At 45.7% G+C, this 23,052-nt stretch overlaps 1 protein-coding gene across 2 annotated transcripts in view; it reads left to right on the top strand.

Annotated features, from left to right (window-relative positions):
- The window catches only part of LOC131911864 (rho GTPase-activating protein 10), a 280,586-nt gene that overhangs the window by 242,870 nt on the left and 14,664 nt on the right, over positions 1 to 23,052 (top strand). For both annotated transcript variants that reach the window (XM_059264272.1, XM_059264274.1), the window contains exon 20: positions 4,281 to 4,440. In XM_059264272.1, coding sequence (XP_059120255.1) covers positions 4,281 to 4,440 — 160 coding nt within the window. The remainder of the gene's footprint in view (positions 1 to 4,280; positions 4,441 to 23,052) is intronic.

Here is a 23,052-nt window from a genome sequence, read left to right as displayed (position 1 = left end):
TTAAAATCATGTGCATCAGCAAAATGCCAAATTGATGCTGCTTTAGTTGAGAGGAGAGTGCAGACAGGTGTTGGCAAGTGGTTGCCAGAGGTCAGGTTTAAGCTGGATGTTGCCTGGTGTTATGTGTCGGTGATTATTGAAAACAAAAGTCTTTTAGTACCATATTTGCTCTTTTTAGTCATAGGACTTCTTATAGATGCTCATTAAAGGGTGGCTTGCACCTGAGGGTAAAGGTTGCCTTACTAAAAGAAGTGAGAGATGAAAATGACCAGGGGTTGTGGCTGTGGCCCTCTGGTAGAGTGCTTGCATGGCATTCGCTGGGCGCCAGGTTCTGTTCATAACATTGCAAAATGAGCAAAAAAGCATCTGATCCTGATTCTCAGTTATAAATTAACCTCACAAGATTTCAAACACTTGCTTTAGAGAGCATTGAGTACACGGGTTTGGGAGGTAATGCAAACATGATGATCTGACTTCCACCCATTGGAAATAAGTCTGGGCTAGGTGGCATATGCTTGTAATTCCAGAGCAGGGGAGGTGGAGATAGGGGGATCCCTGTCTTGTGGCTTGCTGACCAGCCAACGTAGACTACTTGTTGAATTTCAGGCCAGTGAGAGACCCTGTAAATGAAAAAGAGGTGTCTGAGCATAACAGCCAGGATTGACCTGTCTTCCACATACAAATGTATTGATAACCCACGCTGTTAGGAGCAGTTTGGGAAATGGTTATAAGCCTGACTATTGATGTACATGATGGACGTGGTTCTTGTTCTCCGAGTTCACAAGATTCTTATGAGCAGACAGACTCATTCCTGAACAGAGATGGGGAGAGGAGTTTTGTCTGTTGAGAAAGTAGAGTGAGGTGTCTTCATTTGATCAGTCTGTAAACATATTCCCATCTACCATGTCGCTCTCACCTGAGGGCTCAGACTGCCACTGCTGGCAGACTGGAAGACAGTGCTCCTAATAGAATGTGACTCAGCATGCTGAGTGACAGTTTGTGCTGTGTAAGTCTGCCTGGGGAAGGAATTAGAGGCACTGTGAGTGAACTGCTGTTCCTGGAGGTGTTTTTAAAGTAACATTAGACCCCTGCTCTCAGACTCCCCAGACCTGCTTCTCCTCTCCAGCCCTTCCCCTAGTAGGAATGAGTCAGGAGGGAAGATGTTCCCAGATTCTCCACAGTTGCTTTTTTTGAGTTAGGCACTGCCCTGGAGTCAGTGGGTGAGCCTGGAAGAATGGCAGTCTAGGATTTAGCCTCAGGGAGCCAGGAAACCAACTGTGTGTCCCTCTCACAAGGAGCTGCCAAATTGGGCTTTTGTGTTGAGCTGGAATTGGTTACCTGTCCTAAAGGTAGGTTGATACTGAGGGTGTTTTTATCATTGCTGTGGCCATATCCCTGTCCAGAAGAAAACTAAGGGGTAGGATGAGCTCTCTGAGCTTACAGTTGAAGGGGTACACACGGTCCATCCAGATGGCATGAAGCACCTGGATAGGTTCATTGCATCCCCAGTCAGGAAGCAACTAGAGGACAGGAAGAAGGACTAGACCATAAAACTCAAGGCGGCCCCAGTGGTCCATTTCCTCTGGTGAGGCTCCCTCTTTTAAAAGCTCCATAACTTTCATAACTTTTCAAGACAGCTTCAAACACACAAACCTATTTGTGTGTGTGTGTGTGTGTGTGTGTGTGTGTGTGTGTGTGTGTGTGTGTGTGTGTTGCAGGGGGGGTGGAGGGGAGGTTTCACATTCAAGCCGAAGAAACTGTCTTTGACCCTCTCTTTCTGGTCTTGTATGTAGTCGAGGCTGGCTTGAACTCACTATGTAGCCCAGGTTGGATATCTACATGAAATTTTGCAGCCTGCAAGCCCCAGACCCCTGAGCTCACAGGAGTGTGCTCACCACACCCAGCTGAGTCCCTCTCCATTTTGTAGATTAGTAACTCACAGTGACTGAGGGACACAGTTTCTGTTTGTGCCTTCAAAGGGAACTCCATTCTAAAGAAAGCCGAAGCAATGTTCTCACAGTGGGTTTGGTTCACTCGCCTCTAAGTTGGCCCTACTGTCAGGGCTGAATTTCTTCAGTTGCAGACATGTTCGTGCTGAAGGGCTACCATAAAAGTGACGTAGCTGAAAGATCAATTAAACAGTATTTCTAGAACGTGTTTGTGATGAGGACAGGGCAACACTTTGCAAGGAGGCGCATTCAGGGAGAGCATCTGCTCATCAGTGCTCGCATGCCCCATTCTCTGCCTACACCCTTCTCTGCAGGGTGCTGCTCCATTCCTGTGTCTCCCCAGGCATCTGTCCCCATTCCATTAACTCTGATGCCCACTTCCGTAAAGAAGCTTTTCTGGATCTCAGTTCTAAGACACTTACTTTAGTTCTGAGTTGGGTCAGGAGTCAGTTAGATTTTATATTCTACACTCAGGTTTCAAGACTAGCATCCCAGGGTCTAGTCTAGTCAGGACCTAGAATTTGTCTTCTGGTTCGTTTTGGGAGGGATTGCAATTTTTCTGAAATGTTTTCCTAAGAGTGAGTTCTTTTTTATCCTGGCATTTGTGTGCAAGCTGCACCTAGGATCCAGGGTAGGGAGCTGTGACATCTCAGTGCACTTGGGGCATTTGTTGGCTGAGGCTGTGGACCTTCATTTGCTACTGTGGCAGTGTTGGTCAATTGTTCTGACCCATTACCTGGAAAATCAAGGCCAGGTTAGTGCTGTGTCCGTGGGACGGCTTCCTCTGTAAGTCACTGGGGGGAGTCAAGAGTTAGTAAGTTCTTTGGGCAGAAAGAGCAAAGCTCTGCCTGGGGGCATTCCCGTGTGTTTTATAGAAGCTGGGACTTCATGAAAGCAAGAAGGCCAGCTGAGGGAAACAGCTGCTTTTGCCAGATCTTTTCTGTCTTGCATTTCTACACAAGCTGATAATACATACAGATAATAGTAAGCATATTTTTATAAAGTGGCATAAATCACACACCTCATTTAGGACCTGCTTCTTAGTTGTGGTTTACATTCATCCCTTGCAGGCACTGTGCTGTCCCCTCAGTGTTCACAGGGAAATAGAAGCTCCTTCATGCCTGAATATTAGTAAGTGGAACCGCTAGAAATCATAGTCCAGGGCAGTAGCTCAGAATCTAGTTCCTTGTACCATGCAGTCAGGATGAAAGAATGAGCCGATGATTAGAGCATAAGGGATTGGGCTCTACATGGCGCTGGTCTACCCTGGGCTGCCCTGATGTCATTGGTTTGAAGGGGTTGGGCTCTGCATGGCGCTGGTCTACCCTGGGCTGCCCTGATGTCACTGGTTTGAAGAGATTGGGCTCTGCATGGCGCTGGTCTACCCTGGGCTGTCCTGATGTCACTGGTTTGAAGAGATTGGGCTCTGCATGGCGCTGGTCTACCCTGGGCTGCCCTGATGTCATTGGTTTGAAGGGGTTGGGCTCTGCATGGCGCTGGTCTACCCTGGGCTGCCCTGATGTCACTGGTTTGAAGGGATTGAGCTCTGTATGGCGCTGGTCTACCCTGGGCTGTCCTGATGTCACTGGTTTGAAGAGATTGGGCTCCTCATGGTGCTGTGCTACCCTGGGCTGCCCCGATGTTGTCACTGGTCTGTGTCTGGGTTCTTTGTACATTCAGCATTCACCATGGCTGCATACAAGGTGCTTGTTCTCCAGTCTGTCTTAGGGTTATTTTCTTTCTTCACTCTTTGTGGGGTTTAATCTATGTGTTAGTCAGCCTTCTGTCACTATAATAAACACCTGTGACATGCCACCTTCCGGAGAGGAGAAGGCTTTCTTTGGCTCACAGTTTTAGAGACTGAAGTCCATAACTGATTGGGCCCATTGTTTAGGCTTGTGGGGGACAATAGGGTGCATGAGATAGAGACAGTTGTTGCCTCTTGGCTGCCAAGGAGTGACGAAGAAGGGCTTGGGATTGCAAAGTCCCCTTTAAGGACATACCTTCAGTGACCAAGTAAACATTTTACAAGGTTGTACTTCCTAAGGCTTCCACCACTTTCCAGTAGTGCCAGTAGCTGGGAGTCAGGCTATTAGCTGAGTGGTCTTTGGGGGACATTTCCATATCCAAACTAACAGCACTGAGTGTCTTCATTGGAAGTATGTAAGAAAGGAAAATTCACAGGTGCAAACCTTCAAAGGCCTGGTATCCACACACTTTCGGGCTGAATTATGAATGTAATTTTGAAAATAATTTGACTGATAAATAAGGCCATGTAATTATTAGTAGAGTTATTTTTTTTCTTCTCTGTTTGTGAATCCGGTGCTCTAGGTGACAACCCCGGACCTCTCAAGGACGACACCCCCACCAGCAGTCAGGATTCACTGTCCACTCCATCTCCCACAACTTCAACTGCCCGTGGACCTTCCGGACCAGACAGAAACCACCTTGCAGCAGATGGAGGGAACTGTGGAGACTGGACAGCCACTACGTAAGTTGCTTTGGTGTGCTGCTGAAGGAAGGGAAGCCATCCCTGCTTTGGCCAGCAAGCATTTAAGCCATTAGATCTGAGGACACTCCCCACTCATTGGGGGCTCCCCAAGGGAGAAGGGCAAAGCAGAATCTTCGTTGAATAGTGTCTTTCCGTTTCCAGCTGGAGGGGAAGGGCGTGACTTCCCATCTGAGTTCAGTTTGGGGTCGTGGAGAAGAAGTCTTCTATTACTCCTCTCAGCGTAGACCCTCATTATGTTTGCACTGTGCTGGGTTGTCTCTGGAAACTGTCCTTGAGTGGTGTTTCCAGTAGGCAAGTCTTTGGTGGTTACGAGGCCAATGTTGTATTTTACTTCATAGCACCTCGCCTAATGGGGACGTGGTAACTTACATCTGTTTATCTCCTCTGCTTCAATGCCAAGCTTGTGTAGATTAGCTCAGGTCTCCTGGAGCAAGTGATGCTCATACCAAAAGAAAGCCTTGAGCTTGTTTGAGTGCATGGGGCTTTCTTTCACAGAGTGGATGGAGCCTGAGGAACCACAGTAGAGCAGGGTGGTACTGAGTCTACAGAGGACGTCTGAGTCCTCAGACAGGACACAACAGATTTATGAATAATTATAGAACTTACTTGATTAGTCAATCAAATACTTCCAAAATATATTTATAATTCATCCAGGGAGCATTACAAATTTTAAGCTAAAATTACTTAAAACAGATTATAGATAATGATGCCTCTGACCCTAGCTGGGCATTCTTGGAACTTTAAATGCATTGGAAAGAGTTCCTCACAGTACTTGGCTTTTTATAGCCTCAGCTGGAGTCATATGAAATCATTATGATCTTATTAAGTATTAAGAGAGGCTGGGAGGAATTTGGCATGCTGAAATTTTGGGGTGACCTGAAGATCTTGAGAAGCTGACCTGAAATCAGAGTAAAACTCCCAAGTTTGGAGATTTGTTCTCTAGAGGGGTGAGTCTGTGTGTGTGTGTGTGTGTGTGTGTGTGTGTGTGTGTGTGTGTGTGTACGTGTACACATGCACGAGCATGCATATGCACCCCATCAAGATTATTTTAATTTTCTGTGTGAAGATTATATGTTCTGAACTTAAATCATGGGTCTAAAATATGTTTGTCACCTTTAACCGTGTATCAGTATAAAAGTCCCCTTTGACGTTGCTGTGGTACCCAGTGTCTAATTCTGGCTGCATTTGAGTTGGAATTAGTCTGTGTGCTGTTTAGTGAAATCCACATCCCTAGTCATTTCCTTCAGTAAGTGCGATCAGAGTCAGTGGAGGACAGTTTAGCTAGCCATCCTTCTCCCTTTGCAGTTCTGCAGGAAAGTGACATTATGAGCCATGGGGTAGCTGTGACTCAATTCACGACACATTCGGGCCCAAAACAAAGAGAGCTTGATGTGTTTGGTCATAAATCAAATGAGGAATGAATTCCCCAGCTTCCTATTCATACACATTTGAAAATGTCACAAAAAATACTCCCGCCTTGAGAGATAAGCAGGAGGGTGGGAAGCGGGGGAAGGAAGCAGTGAAAGTTGTTGTTATAATGGGAGCTTGCTTCTGCTGAAGTCTTGATTTTTTTTCTCTTTTTTCTTGTACATGAAGGATACGTTTCTCTTAAGTGTGAGAGTACTTGCAGCTATGTTTGAAGGGATTTGTTTGAGCTGGGGAGATGGCTCATTGGTAAAGTGTTTGCTGTGTAAGCATGAAGACCTGTGTTTAGTCCCCAGAATCCACCTACAAGCTAGGTGCTGCATGTGCAGACAGGAAGAGGGATGCCTGGGGCTTCTGGCCAGTCAGCCGGGCCTCATCGGCTCGTTCCAGGCCAGGGAGAGACCGAGAAAACAAGGAGGATGGTTCCTGAGGAGCAACACCTGACTCTTGGCTTTCACATGTGTATATGTACACATACATTTGTGCATATGCGCACACACACACACACACACACACACACACACACACACACACACTGTTTACTGGTTTCTGTCAGCTCAGATTATCTTTCATATACAGATGAATGCTCTTAAGTGGGCATACCTCACAAACACCGTACACTCCCAAGCCGAGGATGTGGCTCAGTGGTAGAACTTGTGCTTAGATGGCTCTGTTTATTTTAAGAAATAATTTTTTTAAAAATGCCCCTACTGTCCTGGGTCCCACCCACAGCTGATAATGATTCAGTAGGCCTGAGAAGGAACTGGAAAGCTTGCATTTCTAACATACTCTCATGTAATTGTAGTGCAAATTTTAATTGGTCTTAATAATAAAATCCTGGAGTCAGATACCTGGGTAATTGCTGAAAGATCAGAGAAGTGAAGGGGCAGCCAACGTCACCTCTCACCTCCACAACTCCTCAGACCGAAAGGGGGCCAAGCTCCTGTCTCTGCTTGCCTTATATTCCTCTCTCCACCCAGCCGTGCCACTTCCTGTCTCCACCTCTCTAGTGCTGGGATTAAAGGTGTATGCTATAACTGCCTGGCCTCTATGGTTAACTAGTGGCTAGCTCTGCCCTTTGATCTCCAGGCAAGCTTTGTTAGAGCACAAGCAAAATATCACCACATTTCTCCCTTTTTATCTAAAATTAAAAAAGGTTATAACTAATATAAGAAAAACTATATACAATAAGTATAATAACTATACAATATATACAGGCAATAATTACATCAGCAATGTATAGTCCATTAACATTTCACAAATTCAGAGAAAATACTCCATTATCTATCCTATCTTGGTGAGTCCAAAGGATTGTACCTAATTCACCTTCTATCCTAATTTCATCGCCAACCCAAAATTATCTTTGTTATCTCTCAACCCTATCTATACACTTTACACCTCTTTAGTGAATTTCTTTTCTGAATCTGGTAACAAGGAAAACTATAACTATAAAGTTTTCAACTCCATCAGAGACCCAAGAAGGAAATAATATTACCTGAGTAAGCAGGAAGTGCAAGCAAGTGACTTCCAAAAAAAGTGAGAAATGACAGAAATGGCCAGCTGCCTGGACAGTCACCCAAAGTTCCTCTGTAATGTTGGGACATCCATCTTTGACCTACAGGCCTAGCATATCTGACAGATGTTTTAGTGAAGCAGGATATTCTGAGGGCTGTCCTACCTTGTCTTGGCAAAGTTCTGTAGTCACTTTCTTTTGTGACCTGCTTGTCCAATTTGGACAGCATACTGTCAGCAGTTGAGGCAAGGGCACTTTCTTGCCTAGTGGCTAACTTCTACCATAAAGAAAATAAACTCCATGTGGAGTTTCATTGATGCCTATCATCTTCTCTGAAGTAGATTGGTGCTGCCAGGAACAGACATATCTCATTGTCATTTAAAAAAACAAAACAAAACAAAATCCATGTTATTAAAACATCTTAAATGTCATATTCTATAGATCTCTGAAGTATTTGAAGACCACTTGTCTACCTAAAATATATCTGTTTGACCTTGAAAACATACCTAACATTACTGTAAGTTTAATTGTAATAAGTGACTATGTACTAACCTGCATTTCTTTATTATCCTAAAGAGTTTGTAATAATAACTTTCAAGGACTAGCAATTTGCATTACATTGTTAAATGAGCTGTATAGGTATAATACCTTGAACAAGATTTTATATATATATAATATATATATATATATTATATATATAAGTGTGTGTGTGTGTGTAGTATGTTCTAACAAAAATAATCTCAAATTTGTATCAATATACAAAGATCCATATCAATGTAAAATATTTAAACAAGTAGTTGCTTTTTAAAAGTAGATTCAATAACCTGCCTTTTTAGCCTATCATATCTATATCCCTCTTGTTTTTCTTTTTCAGAGTAGATTCAGTAATCTTCCCTTTTTAGCTTATCATTTCTATACCCCCCTTTTTTCTTTTCAAAACAAGAACCCTGAATCGAATCTGCTTTGTTCAGCTTTTTTCCTGACCATTACCAATAATAACTTGTAACCAACTACTCTAAACAATGACAAATATCTATAACCCATTGAAAGACAAAAACCACCCATTCCCTCTTGGGAATGTAGGCATCATGTTCTTAAAATAACCTTCTGTTGTCTGGGGCGACAGCAGTTTTAGGGGGTCCTGAAAAGAAAATTTTGGGTTAATAGTCAAGTCCTGGGAGAGGTAGCTGTATCATTTGTTGTCCAATCTCTGCATAATGAGAAAGTACAGGGCTTGTCTCAAGTCCTGGCTAGAGTACTCTGTGAGGCTGGATCATCTCAGCTAGCCACCTCGAGATTGTCCTGAGCCATTTGTAGTTCAAAGCTGATCTTTAGGTGATGTTTGTCAGCTTAGTGATGTTGTCATAGTGCATGTGTATCGTCAGCATGGGGCCCCATCCTCCTTTTGGAGACTTCAAAGGTCACTGTTAGGCATGGTCATGGTTCACTGTAGAAAACTTAAACATTTTAAATGTCATATGCAGCAGACCTCAAAGAGGTTAAAGGATCAATATTTGGTATGTAATCCAGAGTACAAAAACTTAATTCCTAGTTACCTGATAGAGACTCAAACCTGAAATCATATACAGGAAGCTAAATGAAGCCTTTTTCTAGAATTAGTTAGTACTCTATCTGACCATGAATATCACGATAGAAGGTGTGTGTGTGTGTGTGTGTGTGTGTGTGTGTGTGTGTGTGTATATATATATATCTTATACATTTTGAGATAATATTCATACCTTAAGAAAAGTGTTAGAGTCAAAATATAAAAGATTATGAGATTAGTGGCAATAAAATAATCCCTAAATTTTGGTTTTTCTTCTGTCCCATATTGGGTGGCCCTTCTGAAATGACACAGAGATTTTGGATTTTACTTTAACAAGCATGCTTGGGTTTAGAGAATGAGAGAGTCACACTCCAACTCCAAAGCCAGCTTTAATTTTCAGTTGAACTGGGACTACAAAAAAAATTGCATTATATGTCTGTAGAGAAAAGCAGAAACAAACATTTGGGAAGATTTATGAAATTTTATCCTGTTGGAGGTGTGATATACTAATAGGCCAATTTATTCTTTTCCTTGGGACTTTTTTTCTGGATGACTCGTCCTTTTTTTTCACATGACTCATTTGTCCAGTGGTCTTCAGATTCCTTAGCTGGATGCCTTCATTTTCCTCAAAAGACAGAAATGAAACCCTTCCCCAACCCTAATTTTGAGGAGGTCCCCTTATGGCAAGCTGTATCTGATAAAATGAAAAGCATTTGTTAGTTTTATAGGTTAGCTTAGATTGAACAGCCCCAATGTTTGATGAACGATCATCTCTTCTAATCAAGAGGTCTCTCTTGTTCAAATCTAATCTTATAATATTTGCTAGATGGTTTCTCCTGAATTTTTTGTCCTCTCTTCTATAGTTATTCTATCATCCATAGCAGTATAGTCTTTTCAATAGGCATTAGGTTCTTTAATCGCTCTGGGAAGGAGTTTCCTTCAAAATTACAAGAAAAGACTGAACCTAATTTGACATGGGGGCCTGCGAGAGGCCCCCTAAAACATTTCCCAATGGCAAAGCGTTACCTTATCTGTTCCTTGTTGATCTACATTTTCATTAGTCCAATGTCTGCCCTTTCTACACCTTCTGCATAATCCGGAAGGGAGTGGTGTTCTGTTGGGATTATTCTTAGAAAAGAACATTGTTTCTAGGAATGCCCTGTTTATAGTCCCTTTTTAGGTGACCTTGTTTACTGCAATTGAAACACTTGACATTTCAATTTTTCTTCAAACCTCTGGAAATCACCTTTTCTATCCAAGCATCATCATGGTTATAAGAGTCAATATTGATTGTATCTCGGATCCATTCCTCCAAGGGTGCTGATCTTGCCTTTAGTGACCTAATTACCCATTTGCATTGTGCATTTGCATTTTCAAAAGGAAGAGGAAGCCCACAACCCACCGGGAGAGGGAACCTGCTGACTGAAAAAACACAGGAGATCTTGGGGAAGAAACACGTGCGTGCGGTGGGAGCTGCCTAAAGGCAGAGCTGGCTATGGTGAGGGGCTGACTCTGGCAGCGTATTGAGCCCATGTGCCTGTGGAGTTTGTTGCAGAGAGGCTGCAATAAAAACTTAGCTGGGGGTGGGGGGTGACTCCAGCCACATGCAGCTCCAGTCCGTGCCAGTGGCTGCAAAGCCACAGGCAAGTGGCTTTTTTGTGAATTCGTGCCCCACATCGGGCACCAGATATAGCACGAGTTCTAATTTGTCTTAATAATAAAAACCTGGAGTCAGATACTGGGGTAATTGCTGAAAGATCAGAGAAGTGAAGGGGCAGCCAACATCACCTCTCACCTCCACAGCTCCTCAGACCAAAAGGGGGGCTGAGCTCCTGTCTCTGTCCACCTTGTATTCCTCTCTCCACCTAGCCATATCACTTCCTGTTTCCTCCTCCCAAGTGCTAGGATTTAAGGTGTGTGCCATGACTGCCTCTACCATTAACTGGTGGCTAGCTCTGCCCTCTGATCTCCAGACAAGCTTTATTTTTTAGAGCATAAACAAAATATTACTACAGGTGATGGTTAGAAATGGTGACCTGGACCCCTGGGCTTCTTTCCCTTCTTCTAGCCTGTGTTGCTTGTAGCTGTGTCTCCGGGGTAGAAGGTCAAGGTTAAGGGGTTCTCCCTGTTTTGTTAATATTTTCTATGTGACACAAAAGAGTTGTATGTCTTTGTTGCATATTTCAGTATGTCTATAAGATCAACTCCGGTTATTCATCTGTTCATCACTTCATACTTTATCAGTGGGGGTAGGGTTGCAAATGGTCTGGACTGGCTGTTCTGAGATATGCAGCTGGGTCATTACCCCGCTGTGCTGTAGTCAGAAGTTAGTTCTCTTGCCCATCTGCTCTCTAAACAGTCCTTGACATCGCTGCCCTCCCTCAGGTTCTAGTCGTGTTGTTCTGGTCACTTGTGTGACAGCACTGTTTTTGGCATCCGTGTGTTAATGAGTATTTCTTAAATTCTTCTAGAGCAGCACATTCATTGGTCTCCCGGTGGCCCCCATGTCTCCTGAACACTTGGCTTTCCCTCTTTAGATAGCTCACTGCCTGTTTGCTCAAGATAGCCGGAGCTGTCTTCAGGGTCTAGCTCAAGGTAGCCTAAGCTGTCTTCAGGGTTGAGCTTAAGCTCCACATCTAGGATATCAGAGCCTCGACAGATCCCTTTTTCTCTTGATCATCTTCATTTGGCGTTAACACAGTGGTGCCTCTGACTATTAGTTAATATCTCCCCTTTTGTTCTATTTCACAGTTATGTGATATGTGTATATCTAATCATTGCCAAGGCTGCTCATAGAATCCTCACTAATAGGAACTGGATCTTATACTCCATGGACATTTTATGCTGCTGACATAGTTATTAGTAAATATTTAATTTTCCTTATTAATTATGATTTCTTTATAAAAAGGTCCATTTAAAGACCCTGTTTCCATCTGTATATCACCATGTGTCTCTTTAAGTCTGGTTTCTGTCCTTCCTTATGGACCACTTACTCCAGGCATCCCACAGTATTAGTCTGTGTGTCTCTTTATAGCACTTTCCTTTGCATTCGTAAATTTAGTTTCCATTGTCATTTCTTATCTGTTGTTTTCTCTCCATCCCTACACACCAGCCATGCTGTACCCACCGTAGTGGGCTCTTTCCATCCCTACATACCAGTTGTGCTGTACCCACCGTAGTGGGCTCTCCTCCATCCCTACACACCAGCCATGCTGTACCCACCGTAGTGGGCTCTCCCCATCCCTACACACCAGCCGTGCTGTACCCACCGTAGTGGGCTCTCTCCATCCCTACACGCCAGCTGTGCTGTACCCACCATAGTGGGCTCTTTCCATCCCTACACACCAGCTGTGCTGTACCCACCATAGTGGGCTCTCCTCCATCCCTACACGCCAGCTGTGCTGTACCCACCATAGTGGGCTCTTTCCATCCCTACACACCAGCTGTGCTGTACCCACCGTAGTGGGCTCTTTCCATCCCTACACACTAGCTGTGCTGTACCCACTGTAGTGGGCTCTCCTCCATCCCTACACACCAGCTGTGCTGTACCCACCGTAGTGGGCTCTCCTCCATCCCTACACACCAGCCGTGCTGTACCCACCGTAGTGGGCTCTCCTCCATCCCTACACACCAGCTGTGCTGTACCCACCGTAGTGGGCTCTCCCCATCCCTACACACCAGCTGTGCTGTACCCACCGTAGTGGGCTCTCCTCCATCCCTACACACCAGCTGTGCTGTACCCACCGTAGTGGGCTCTTACTAAATGCTGACCAAGTTTCTTTTAAACCAAAGTTTCTACGGCCATTAAAAACTCAACACCAAGCTTTAAGAAGTAGTTTCTAGCTAGGGTATTGATTGTACCTTCAAGAATTAGCTCTTGTCCCAGATCCTGAAGAATGGAGGCCAGCTGCGTGTGGATCACATAGGGCCCTGTTGCAGTGTTATACAGAAATGCCTTACCCTCAGTTACTGGATGGCAGATTGACAGAGGAAAACCCACAACAGCTGTGATTCTGACCTGGGCAGCGTATAAGTGCAGCTATGGCCTGTGGCAGGTGGAAACTAGTGCAGCAGAATTAGATTTCCTGGGTTTCTGCTGATGTGTATGACTTGTGGGCATTATTCACTGAAGTCAATCAATCCAAAGCTATTACTTACCTGTACACTTGTGAGGTGATGGGTGACTTCATTGCCAGTGAAGAATTGCCGGCTCAGACTCCTTGGAGGACATGACATCATAGGTCAAGGTATTTCAAATGTCCCAAAGTCACCCCACCCACTCCTATAAAGTAGTTTTCTCTAAACAGGCTTTCTTCTATTGTAATTGATGGAGCCAGATCCCTGACAGGTAATCCTTTTAGGCTCCCTGCACAGAAGAAAATCTCCTTTAAGAAATACCAGGTATTGCTCTCTGCTTCCTCACTAAATTGCTAATGAAAAGACATGGCCTCCTATTCTGCTATATTCCAGATGGCAGTGTCCCATGATGGCTCTTTTCTGCCTGGGTATGTTGGCACCTGTGGTGCCTCTCACTCTGGGCACTAGGAAGTCTCCAGGGCAGGGAATACTTCCTGCATGCTGAGACAGTACATGCTTTTAACTGTTGAGCCATCTCTTCCAACTCACCATTGAAAAATACTTTTATTCTTTAAGAATTTCCTGTAATGCATTTTGATCATATATACCCCTTTCTCCAACTCCTGCCGGATCCACTCTCCATTTCCTACCCACTCAACATCATGTCCTTCAAACAAACAAACATCAAGTCCAATTTGTGTTGCTCGTACTCTCTTAGGCGTGTGGCCATCACTGGAACATGGTTGACCTACTAGGACCTACATCCTTAAAGCACGTTGACTCTCCTTATCCCAGCAGCTGTAATTGCCAGTAGTTCAGCTCAGGGGAGGTCTTCACGCCTACCTCTCCCGTCTGTATATAGATCTCATCCTGTATGATGTCACAGTTGCTGGAACTCTTCTGTGCGGTTGCCCTGCTGTGTCCAGAAAACACCATTTCCTTTTGGTGATGCTCTGCCTCTTCCACTCTCTCCACAGTGAGCTCCGAGCCTGGGTGAGGGGCAGCTGATACAGGGATCTTATTAGGGCTAAACATTCCACAGGCTCTTATTCTTTGCACCTTGACTAGTTATTGATTCAGCCTACCATTTTTGTTCTTAATGAAATAATAAGCTTTCTTCATTTTTATTCTTAATGAAATAAACTTCCTTTAAATTAGGCAAATCAGGATTTCTCAGAGACAACTACTTGGCATTTCAAACTCCATGACTGTTGGCCAGGACTGTATTTCACCAGAGTGAACAACTTTGTTAGAGATTTGAAAATGCTCCTTAGGTATGACGTGTGGTTTAATATACCACAATAATCCATGAATGATGTATCTGAAGTTCATATAAAAGAGTCAGTTCTTAGCAGATTTCTGAAAAATTGGCACATATACAGAAGCTATTGAAGTCACAGGCTGACTTCCTGTCCTTGCCTCCTCCCCCTTTGCCTTCCCAGCTTCCCTGAGTGCCAGCCTCAGCTGCCTTCCCAGCCTCCCTGAGTGCCAGCCTCAGCTGCCTTCCCAGCCTCCCTGAGTGCCAGCCTCAGCTGCACACTCTTGGCTTATTTGTGCTTTGCTTTCTTTGAACTTTTTGTTTGATGTTTTATGTATTGTTGAGGATTCACCCCATTGCCTGGCACATGCCAGGAAAACTGCCTACTGCTGGGTGACAACCTCATGTACATATGCCCTAATCCTTGTTATACCAGGATAGTCCGTTTCTCCTAGTTGGTACCATAGTATATTTACTGTGTTGTCATTGATTCAAAAGAGAATAATTTCTTTTTTACATTTATATTCTTGGTCACAGTTAAACATTCATTGCTTTTGTAAGAAGGACAAGGATGTTGTATAGATTTAGAAAGACACCAGGGGAGAGTAATAGTTCTTTTAGGCAGTTGCCCATTTCAAGTTGTCCAGCAGCCAGGCAGTGGTAGTGCACACTTTTATTCCTAGCACTCAGGAGGCAGAGGCAGGAGGATCTCTGTGAGTTTCAGGCCAGCCTGGACTACAGAGTGAGTTCCAGGATGGCAGGGCTACACATAGAAACCTTGTCTCAAAAAAAAATGATGTCCAGCATCTTTTTTGTCTAGTGGGGAGATTGTTTCCCTGTTAAATACAGCAACTTTTCTGTGCTTGTCTGTACCGTGGTCCTGGTTATAAAAATTTGAGGAAGGAAGGACGTACTGCTCAGTGTCGGCCATTGTGAAGAATGGATTAGGTCACCCCACTGGATGGATTCAGAGGCTGGTCTAAAGTGGGTTAACTCTGAAGAAGAGCATAGCATCTTGCACACGTGCGTGCACACACACAGCCTTTAAATTCTGCTTGGTCAGCTCTTTTTTCCATCTCCAGAGGCACTGGGGATCAGAAGAGGTCGAACCTTTTTGCTTTAGTGCAGGCTGGTGGATGGAGGCTGTGGAGGTTTAATTAGCTATCCTCTTGAATTTCTTAGGAAACCATGGAGCCTTAGGTACTATGGGACTCTGGCATTGAGGGGTTTTGTAAATTATTTCATCTGAATGCTTCTGTCAGCCCAGTGGGGATAGGTCTACATTCATGTTTAAAGAGTTAGGACCCAGAGAGCACAAGAAAACTGACATCAGGGTGTGTGCACAATTTGGCCCTTATTTCAGGTCCCTGTGATTTAGGATTTTTGTGTTTGTTTGTTTTGTTTTTCATTTGTTCTACTCTAGAGATTGAAGCTGTCTGGTTGCCTGTGGGGCCATTTGTAGTTTGTAGGTATCACCCCTTTACCACCTACATTCTGAAGACCAAGCTGATGGGCACAGCTTTGACCAGGTCAATGCCTATGATTGGTAGAGACCACTAACCCTGTGGTAAACCATGTGGCTGTGGGGAATAAACCCTTAAGTCTGGCCACTGCACATTCATTATCCAGCACCTTGCCTGAGATTGCAGCAGGGGCTACCCTAAATGCTCCACCCCCTGCCCCAGCCCCACCCCCGCCCCAGGAGGCCTGAGGGACTTGAAATTTTGATGACTACAAAAGAGTAACATCCTTAATCTTTTCTAAGGAATGTGTAACTTGTCTCCGTCTCCCATTAGCTTTAGTGAAGCTAATCACAGAGCCTCATATGGCCATCAACCAACCATAATGTCTGTCCACAGCCCTTTGTGAGTATAATGTGTCCCTTGTAGTTCCTTGCTTGGGCGGTTTTGATAATTGTGTTGTGTGTGGCTCTTAGGTATACCTGACTCATGTCTTAGGTATACCTAACTTCTGCTGTGCTGTAACTGTACATTCTAAAACTTGGGAGTTTTATTTTTAAGTCAGAATGCTGATTATCCATATAGCTTTAAATCCTCATGATGGAAAATTGACCACCTAAAATAAAGACACATGCCTAAATTTTGTAGTAGCGTTTTTACTGCTTAAGACTCCAAAGAATTCATAAGTCTTACATTAAATCTTGACTTTGATTTTCCTTTGAGTTTCATTATTTTTTGTTGGCTAAAGATTTTTCTTGCTTGATGGCATTGTTGGACTATTGTTATTTCCTGACTGTGGTTGGTTGGCTATGACTCCAAAGTAAATAATGTAGGGGCTCATTGGCCTTATCTATCAGCAGGGATACAGCTTCGCCTGGAAAAGCATTGATTTCAGTCACACAGGCCTGGCTTTGCACCCCTTTCTTCTTCCAACGGTCTTAGAAAAGATTATGTAACTTATTCAAGCAAACTGAGCTTTTCAAAATTATCTATAAAAGGCAAGGGAAAACACCTGCCCTTCTACAGTGGCAAGCTTTCAAGACACCACAGTTAATAAGCCCAGTGTCTGCTCTCCTGGGAGTTCCAGGCAGCCATCTGCTGGGAGTTTGCTAACCCCAAGAACCTAGCATGATCTTCTTAAACTTAGCCCCGACTCCCTGCTCTGTTGGTTTCATAATCTGCCCACCAAGCAGCTTGGGGAGATGACCTCTGTAGCCTTGGAGTAGCCCTGGATCTTGACCTTAGGTTGTATTGTTCAACAGTCCCAAAGGACTGAGTTTGGCTCCTCCCCCAGCTTTGATGTTTGGAGATCTCTGAGAAAAGTCATGTGTCACCTGGCCAAGGCCTGGGACACACCCAGGGCCCAGCCTCACCCACCAGTTATTTGGTGCACAGTGGGTGATGCAGCCAGCTTGGTGGGTAACCACAGCAAGTTTCCTCTTAGAGTAACTGTGCCTCTCCCCTGAGCTAGGCATGGCCTTGTTTGTATGCTCAGGCCTCCTGCTAGGTAGCTGCCATTCTCCTCAGGGACCCTATTGGGCTACATCCCCCAGCCTCTAAGGGCCTGCAGTTTTCTGAAATGAAGCTTCCGGTCCTTTCTGTTCTGCTAGCAAGCTCATTTACCCCTCAGACTGATTCCACAGTGATCATTGGGAAGGAAGCAAATGGGATTCATTCTCTAAGATTGGGCAGAGGTGTAACTCCGAGACAGTTCTCTTATGGTGACACCAAGAGTGCTAGCCTTGGGAATGAACCTTGTATGAGTCCATGTGCGGAGATAGTTGTGGCCTTTCTTGGTAAAGGAGGAAGTTCAGGAGGGATGCCCAGCACCCGCCAGCCTGAGAACTGGGTTAAATGTGACTGTATTCCATCTTAACTGGATGCCTTCCATGACCTCCCCACTTCTCTGCCTACGCGGACCTGCTACAAGGTGAGCAAGTTACTGTGTTTCCAACTGGCTTTGATGATTGGCCACCACTCTCTTTCAGGAGAGCCAATGGGAAACAGCCACAGGAACCATCAGCTGTGCAATAGAAAGCACTAGGTGTTTACAGGTCAAATCTGGCTCCCACCTCGGCCTCAGCACTGGGCCCACTCCAGTCACTGTAGAGCAGTGCTTCTCAGCCTTCCTATGTGGCGACCCAACCTCAAAATTATTTCTTCTTTCTTTCTCTTCTTTTCTTTCTTTCTTTCTTTCTTTCTTTCTTTCTTTCTTTCTTTCTTTCTTGTTTTGGTTTTGGTTTTTCGAGGCAGGGTTTCTTTGTGTAGCTTTGTGCCTTTCCTGGAACTCACTCTGTAGCCCAGGCTGGCCTCAAACTCACAAAGATCCACCTTCCTCTGCCTCCCAAGTGCTGGGATTAAAGGCGTGTGCCACCACCGCCTGGCTTGAAGTGATTTACTACTTCATAACTAATTTTGCTCCTGTTATGAAATGTAATGTAAATATCTGATATGCAGGATATCTGATATGTGACCCCTGTGAAAGGGTCATTAGACCTCTGAAGGATCACGACCCACAGATTGAGAACCACCACTCTAGAGGAAGAAGCAGGAGAGTGGTGTCTCTCAAACCTGGAGACTTGGTCGTCTTTCAGCTCCGTCACCCCTCATGAAACAGACTCACTTGGTCTGATAATCCAGGGTGAGTGACTGTGGCCTGAGGCTAGCTGACTTTGTGGATAAGTTTTATTATGACACAGTCATACCTAGTCCTTCCTTCATGATTTTCCTGGGCTGCTTTTTCTTCACAGAATTGTGTCAGGAAAGACTGTGTGGCCTGCAAGGTCCTTTTTGGAAGAAGTCAAAGGAATCTTTTTGGTAAATCAGTATTTCTCGAAGGCCCATTTTCAGTGAAGGAGTTTACCATCACATGGGCCGCATTGTCTGATGGGTGCTGTGGGTTACCACCACATGGCCATGTTGTCTGATGGGTGCTGTGGGTTACCACCACATGGGCCATGTGTCTGATGGGTGCTGTGGGTTACCACCACATGGGCCGCATTGTCCGATGGGTGCTGTGGGTTACCACCACATGGCCATGTGTCTGATGGGTGCTGTGGGTTACCACCACATGGGCCATATTGTCTGATGGGTGCTGTGGGTTAGCACCACATGGGCCATGTGTCTGATGGGTGCTGTGCGTTACCACCACATGGGCCGCATTGTCCGATGGGTGCTGTGGGTTACCACCACATGGCCATGTGTCTGATGGGTGCTGTGGGTTACCACCACACAGGCCATGTGTCTGATGGATGCTGTGGGTTACCATCACATGGGCCGCATTGTCTGATGGGTGCTGTGGGTTACCACCACATGGCCATGTTGTCTGATGGGTGCTGTGGGTTACCACCACATGGGCCATGTGTCTGATGGGTGCTGTGGGTTACCACCACATGGGCCATATTGTCTGATGGGTGCTGTGGGTTAGCACCACATGGGCCATGTGTCTGATGGGTGCTGTGCGTTACCACCACATGGGCCGCATTGTCCGATGGGTGCTGTGGGTTACCACCACATGGCCATGTGTCTGATGGGTGCTGTGGGTTACCACCACACGGGCCGCATTGTCTGATGGGTGCTGTGGGTTACCACCACATGGCCATGTTGTCTGATGGGTGCTGTGGGTTACCACCACATGGCCACATTGTCTAATGGGTGCTGTGGGTTACCACCACATGGCCATGTGTCTGATGGGTGCTGTGGGTTACCACCACACGGGCCATGTGTCTGATGGGTGCTGTGGGTTACCACTACACGGGCCATGTTATCTGATGGGTGCTGTGGGTTACCACCACACGGGCCATGTGTCTGATGGGTGCTGTGGATTACCACCACATGGCCATGTGTCTGATGGGTGCTGTGGGTTACCACCACACGGGCCATGTTGTCTGATGGGTGCTGTAGGTTACCACCACACGGGCCATGTTGTCTGATGGGTGCTGTGGGTTACCACCACATGGGCCATGTGTCTGATGGGTGCTGTGCGTTACCACCACATGGCCATGTGTCTGATGGGTGCTGTGGGTTACCACCACATGGGCCATATTGTCTGATGGGTGCTGTGGGTTAGCACCACATGGGCCATGTGTCTGATGGGTGCTGTGCGTTACCACCACATGGGCCGCATTGTCCGATGGGTGCTGTGGGTTACCACCACATGGCCATGTGTCTGATGGGTGCTGTGGGTTACCACCACACGGGCCGCATTGTCTGATGGGTGCTGTGGGTTACCACCACATGGCCATGTTGTCTGATGGGTGCTGTGGGTTACCACCACATGGCCACATTGTCTAATGGGTGCTGTGGGTTACCACCACATGGCCATGTGTCTGATGGGTGCTGTGGGTTACCACCACACGGGCCATGTGTCTGATGGGTGCTGTGGGTTACCACTACACGGGCCATGTTATCTGATGGGTGCTGTGGGTTACCACCACACGGGCCATGTGTCTGATGGGTGCTGTGGATTACCACCACATGGCCATGTGTCTGATGGGTGCTGTGGGTTACCACCACACGGGCCATGTTGTCTGATGGGTGCTGTAGGTTACCACCACACGGGCCATGTTGTCTGATGGGTGCTGTGGGTTACCACCACATGGGCCATGTGTCTGATGGGTGCTGTGCGTTACCACCACATGGCCATGTGTCTGATGGGTGCTGTGGGTTACCACCACACAGGCCATGTGTCTGATGGGTGCTGTGGGTTACCACCACACGGGCCATGTGTCTGATGGATGCTGAGGTGGATTTTTCAGCATATCCTTTGTATATCTTTTCTTGCCATTGAACCCAGCAGAAGTTTACATTTGGTTTTTGGATGCTTAGGTATGTGACTGTAATTAAGTGTCTGGTTGTGTTTTTCATAACCGAAGATTAAATTTTTGTTTTGGAATAGTTTTAATATCTATAGAAAAGTTATAAAAATAGAACAAGACCTTTACTGGCCTTCCCCTCTTGCACACATCCTACAGAACTCTAATAACTTTGGTAAAAAATGAAATTAGTGTTTATACTGCATGTTAATTGGCTTTTGTTGAGAACAGTGATGATGCACAGCTTTACCAGAAGGAAGGTCTGGTCCAGAAATGCAGCAGCAAGTGTCAAGGGCTTCAGTTCCTGCCCCTTACTGTGCCCATCTCTGCTGTGTGCCTTCCACCTGTTCCCTGTCCTCCCTTCTTTCTGACGATGTAAAATTCCATGGACGACCCAGGCACTAATCAACACACCGTGTGCACTAGCCACTGGGCGGTATGCTCCTACTCTTCCATCCTGTCCCTTTTGTCCATTTCAGATAGAAAGGACTACGAGGTGGCGCCGCACACAAGCCTGTGGCCAGCAAATGGCAGCACTAGTCCTGGAACGGGTCTGTCTGTAGAGCACCCAGTGTTGTGCATTTGGCACGTGTGTGATTACGATCCCTTGTTGTGGTCCTTGCCTTTAGCCCGCAGTCTGCCTCCTGAGTCCTCTGAACTCACATCACTGGCCCTTCCTCTGCTGTTTTATTCCAGCTACTCAGGACTGGAGAATGTGATCTCCATTGTCTGGAAATCCCTGTCACCTTTCTGAGGTTGTCTTCCTGTGTGTGCCATGGAATGTTATGGAGAGCCATACCTCACAGGCCTGGGTGTGCAGAGGTGAGGATGACACGGAAGGAGGGCAGCCTCACTCCTTCCTTCAGGAAGCCTTCCTGGTGTTCAAGAGCTGGTTAATGCTTCCTTCTCTGTTCTTGTGAGGGATCGTGGGCAGATTGCCCCATGGCACCAGACATGGCTTCCCTGACCCCTGCCCTCCCTGAACACTTCTGGAGAGCAGGCAGTGTTACAACCTTCCTGGTGTCCCTAGGGCAGCGCCTGATGGACTCTTCTCAGACCATAGGTAATGAGTGAATGGGGTCTATTTCAGACTTTTCCTAATAGGCACTTTCTTAGGGTTTCTATTGCTGTGAAGAGGACACCGTGACCATGGCAACTCTTATAAAGAAAACATTTAATTGGGGCAGGCTTATATTATCAGAGGTTTAGTCCACTATCATCATGTTGTGACAAGGTGGTGTGCAGGCAGACACAGTGCTGGAGAAGTAGCTGAGAGTCCTTCCATCTTGACCTGCAGGCAACAGGAAGTGGTCTGAGTGTCACACTGAGAGAAGCTTAAGCAAAGGAGACCTCAGAGCCTGTCCCCACAGTGACATACTTCCTTCCACAAGGCCACACCTCTTCCAACAAAGCCACACCTCCTAATAGTGTCACTTGCTTTGGGAGCCATTTTCTTTCACACCACCCCAGGCACAGACTACCCCTGTCTAACCCCACAGATTCCGGTGACCTCATCAGGGATATCTGTTATCTCCCCCACTCTTACTCCTTGATGTGAACTCATTTGGAGGGAAACAGTGTGCTTGCTGTGGAATTGCCCCTTGGAACACTAAGGAACGACTGACATTTATTTGGAATTTGAGATTTCTCAGAATCCACACATGTATAATATTTCATTCTGTCTTTATTAACATTTTTAAACATTTGGTCAGGACAGCTGTTGAAGACTTAGGCTGTACATTTCCCAGACTGGTGGGAGATCATTTCACTACCATGTAAATTTCTGCTCAGGTGAAGTTCTGAAAATCACACTCTCCTGTGTAGACTTTCAATTCAATTCTGATAACATATAGTCGAGTGTCTGGGAAGGGGGAGGACTTAGTCATCGAGTGCCATTTGTGGACAGTATTCCCACTGTTGCGCTTGGGTTGTAGTTACCCCTGTGTCCACGCCCTGGGATTGACCTCTTGCCAGCAATGCTCAGGGCTGACCCCTCTGCTCTGCTGAAGAAATGCTGTGGGGTTTTCTGGGGACCCTTGCACCCCAAAGGCTCCAGCCCCTTCTCGCCTCTCAGAAATGTTTGTGCTCTTCTGACATGGGAACCTGTTGTTAGCATGCAGAAAGCACAGCCTTCAGGAACCTGTTGTTAACATGCATAAAGCGCAGCCTACAGGAACCTGTTGGCATGCAGAAAGCACAGCCTATAGGAACCTGTTGTTAACATGCATAAAGCAAAGCCTATAGGAACATGTTAGCATGCAGAAAGTGCAGCCTTCAAGAACCTGTTGGCATACTGGAAGTGCAGCCTCTGATGCTGAGGTCGATTGGGCCGAGTTGGAGTCATGAGCAGCTTGCTGATTTGTTACACTTTACAAAAGTGAACTCCGGAAGTAAATGTGTTGGTAGCCAGCACCATTTTGTTTTCTTTTTATTTTTTTTTATTTTTTATTTTTTTTTTGGTTTTTCGAGACAGGGTTTCTCTGTGTAGCTTTGCGCCT

This window comes from Peromyscus eremicus, chromosome 5, assembly GCF_949786415.1.
Source record: "Peromyscus eremicus chromosome 5, PerEre_H2_v1, whole genome shotgun sequence".
Classification (NCBI taxonomy): domain Eukaryota; kingdom Metazoa; phylum Chordata; class Mammalia; order Rodentia; family Cricetidae; genus Peromyscus; species Peromyscus eremicus.
This window is presented reverse-complemented; position numbering and strand designations above follow the sequence as displayed.